The 1,286-nt window shown below is 47.4% G+C and overlaps 1 protein-coding gene across 1 annotated transcript; it reads left to right on the top strand.

Moving 5' to 3' along the window:
• Positions 1-511: 511 nt before the first annotated feature.
• LOC105995767 (ubiquitin-like protein 5) lies at positions 512-895 on the top strand. Its single transcript, XM_013029609.1, has one exon. It carries the CDS (start codon positions 594-596, stop codon positions 813-815), a length of 222 nt encoding a protein of 73 aa, XP_012885063.1. The 5' UTR covers positions 512-593; the 3' UTR covers positions 816-895.
• The last annotated feature ends 391 nt before the right edge of the window (positions 896-1,286 follow it).

The raw sequence follows: 1,286 nt of genomic DNA, 5'->3' as shown, positions 1-1,286 counted from the left end.
AGTAGATTCAATGAACCAAGGAGTAGTGAGTAGTCAGTAACATTCTTGCATCTTTGAATCCTTATCCATTTTAGATCATTTTTAGGAACTCTAAAGCTGGAGTTTCTTCAGATATCAACTTCTGTCAAAGGCAGTTATTTTCCTTAGTATGAGGTTCTATCTAGAAACTAGGAATAAATTTGAGACTGAAACACTTTAGCCGAGTTGAAGCGAATATTCCCTTCCCTTAAAAAGACTGAGTCACCCTCAACTTCCACTTCCACACCGGAACCTTAAAGAACTGGCCAGGTGCAGGCAACCCGGACGCAAAGGAGACCGGGACTTCGGGTGTGTCACTTCCGCTTCCGGTTCCACCAGTATTTCCTTGGGTCGAGACCAAAGCGTTTCCAGTGAGGAGTTTGTGGCGTCGGAAGAGTCACCCTCAACTTCCACTTCCACACCGGAACCTTAAAGAACTGGCCAGGTGCAGGCAACCCGGACGCAAAGGACACTTCCGGTTTCACCAGTATTTCCTTGGGTCGAGACCAAAGCGTTTCCAGTGAGGAGTTTGTGGCGTCGGAAGAAGGTTCAACGAGATTCGAGATCCCGCCAGGATGATCGAGGTTGTTTGCAACGACCGTCTGGGGAAGAAAGTCCGCGTGAAGTGCAACACCGATGACACCATCGGGGACCTTAAGAAGTTAATCGCTGCCCAAACTGGCACCCGTTGGAACAAAATTGTCCTTAAAAAATGGTACACGATTTTCAAGGACCATGTGTCTCTGGGGGATTATGAAATCCATGATGGAATGAACCTGGAACTTTACTACCAGTAGAAAAGTCCTCCTCCTGTCCTCTCCTCATCCTCCAACCTCACCTCTCCCATTGCTATGGATGTTTGTTTTTAAAAATTCTCATTAATAAAGACTTAGATGCTTAAAAAAAAAAAAGACTGAGTCAGCATCAAATAGTGTGCCAGAAAGTTCTGGTGGCCACACCAATGTTTACTCTTCCAGAATCAGTTTATCCTAGGATGTCACAGAAACGAGGGTGAAGTACTTTTTCTGGCCTCTCTAGTAAGTTGATTCTGTAAGTGGGAAAAGGCCCCTCCCAGACCTAAGCTGGGTCTTTGATGAGTTTACCTCTGGGGCAGGTGGGGCAGGTGGGGCAGATGGGGCCCCTTCCACTTCCTCCCCAGCACTGAATAAATACGAGTCTTCTGGAGGACTGGAGCCATTCTCCTTTTCCCTTCGTGGGAAGGTGGCCTTGTCAGCTCCGCTGGAAATAAACCTCCTTCCGGGGATGCG

The sequence above is a fragment of the Dipodomys ordii genome, unplaced genomic scaffold, assembly GCF_000151885.1.
Source record: "Dipodomys ordii isolate 6190 unplaced genomic scaffold, Dord_2.0 Scaffold120, whole genome shotgun sequence".
Taxonomy (NCBI): Eukaryota; Metazoa; Chordata; class Mammalia; order Rodentia; family Heteromyidae; genus Dipodomys; species Dipodomys ordii.
The sequence above is the reverse complement of the archived record's forward strand: the minus strand, read 5'-3'. Positions and strand labels throughout refer to the sequence as shown.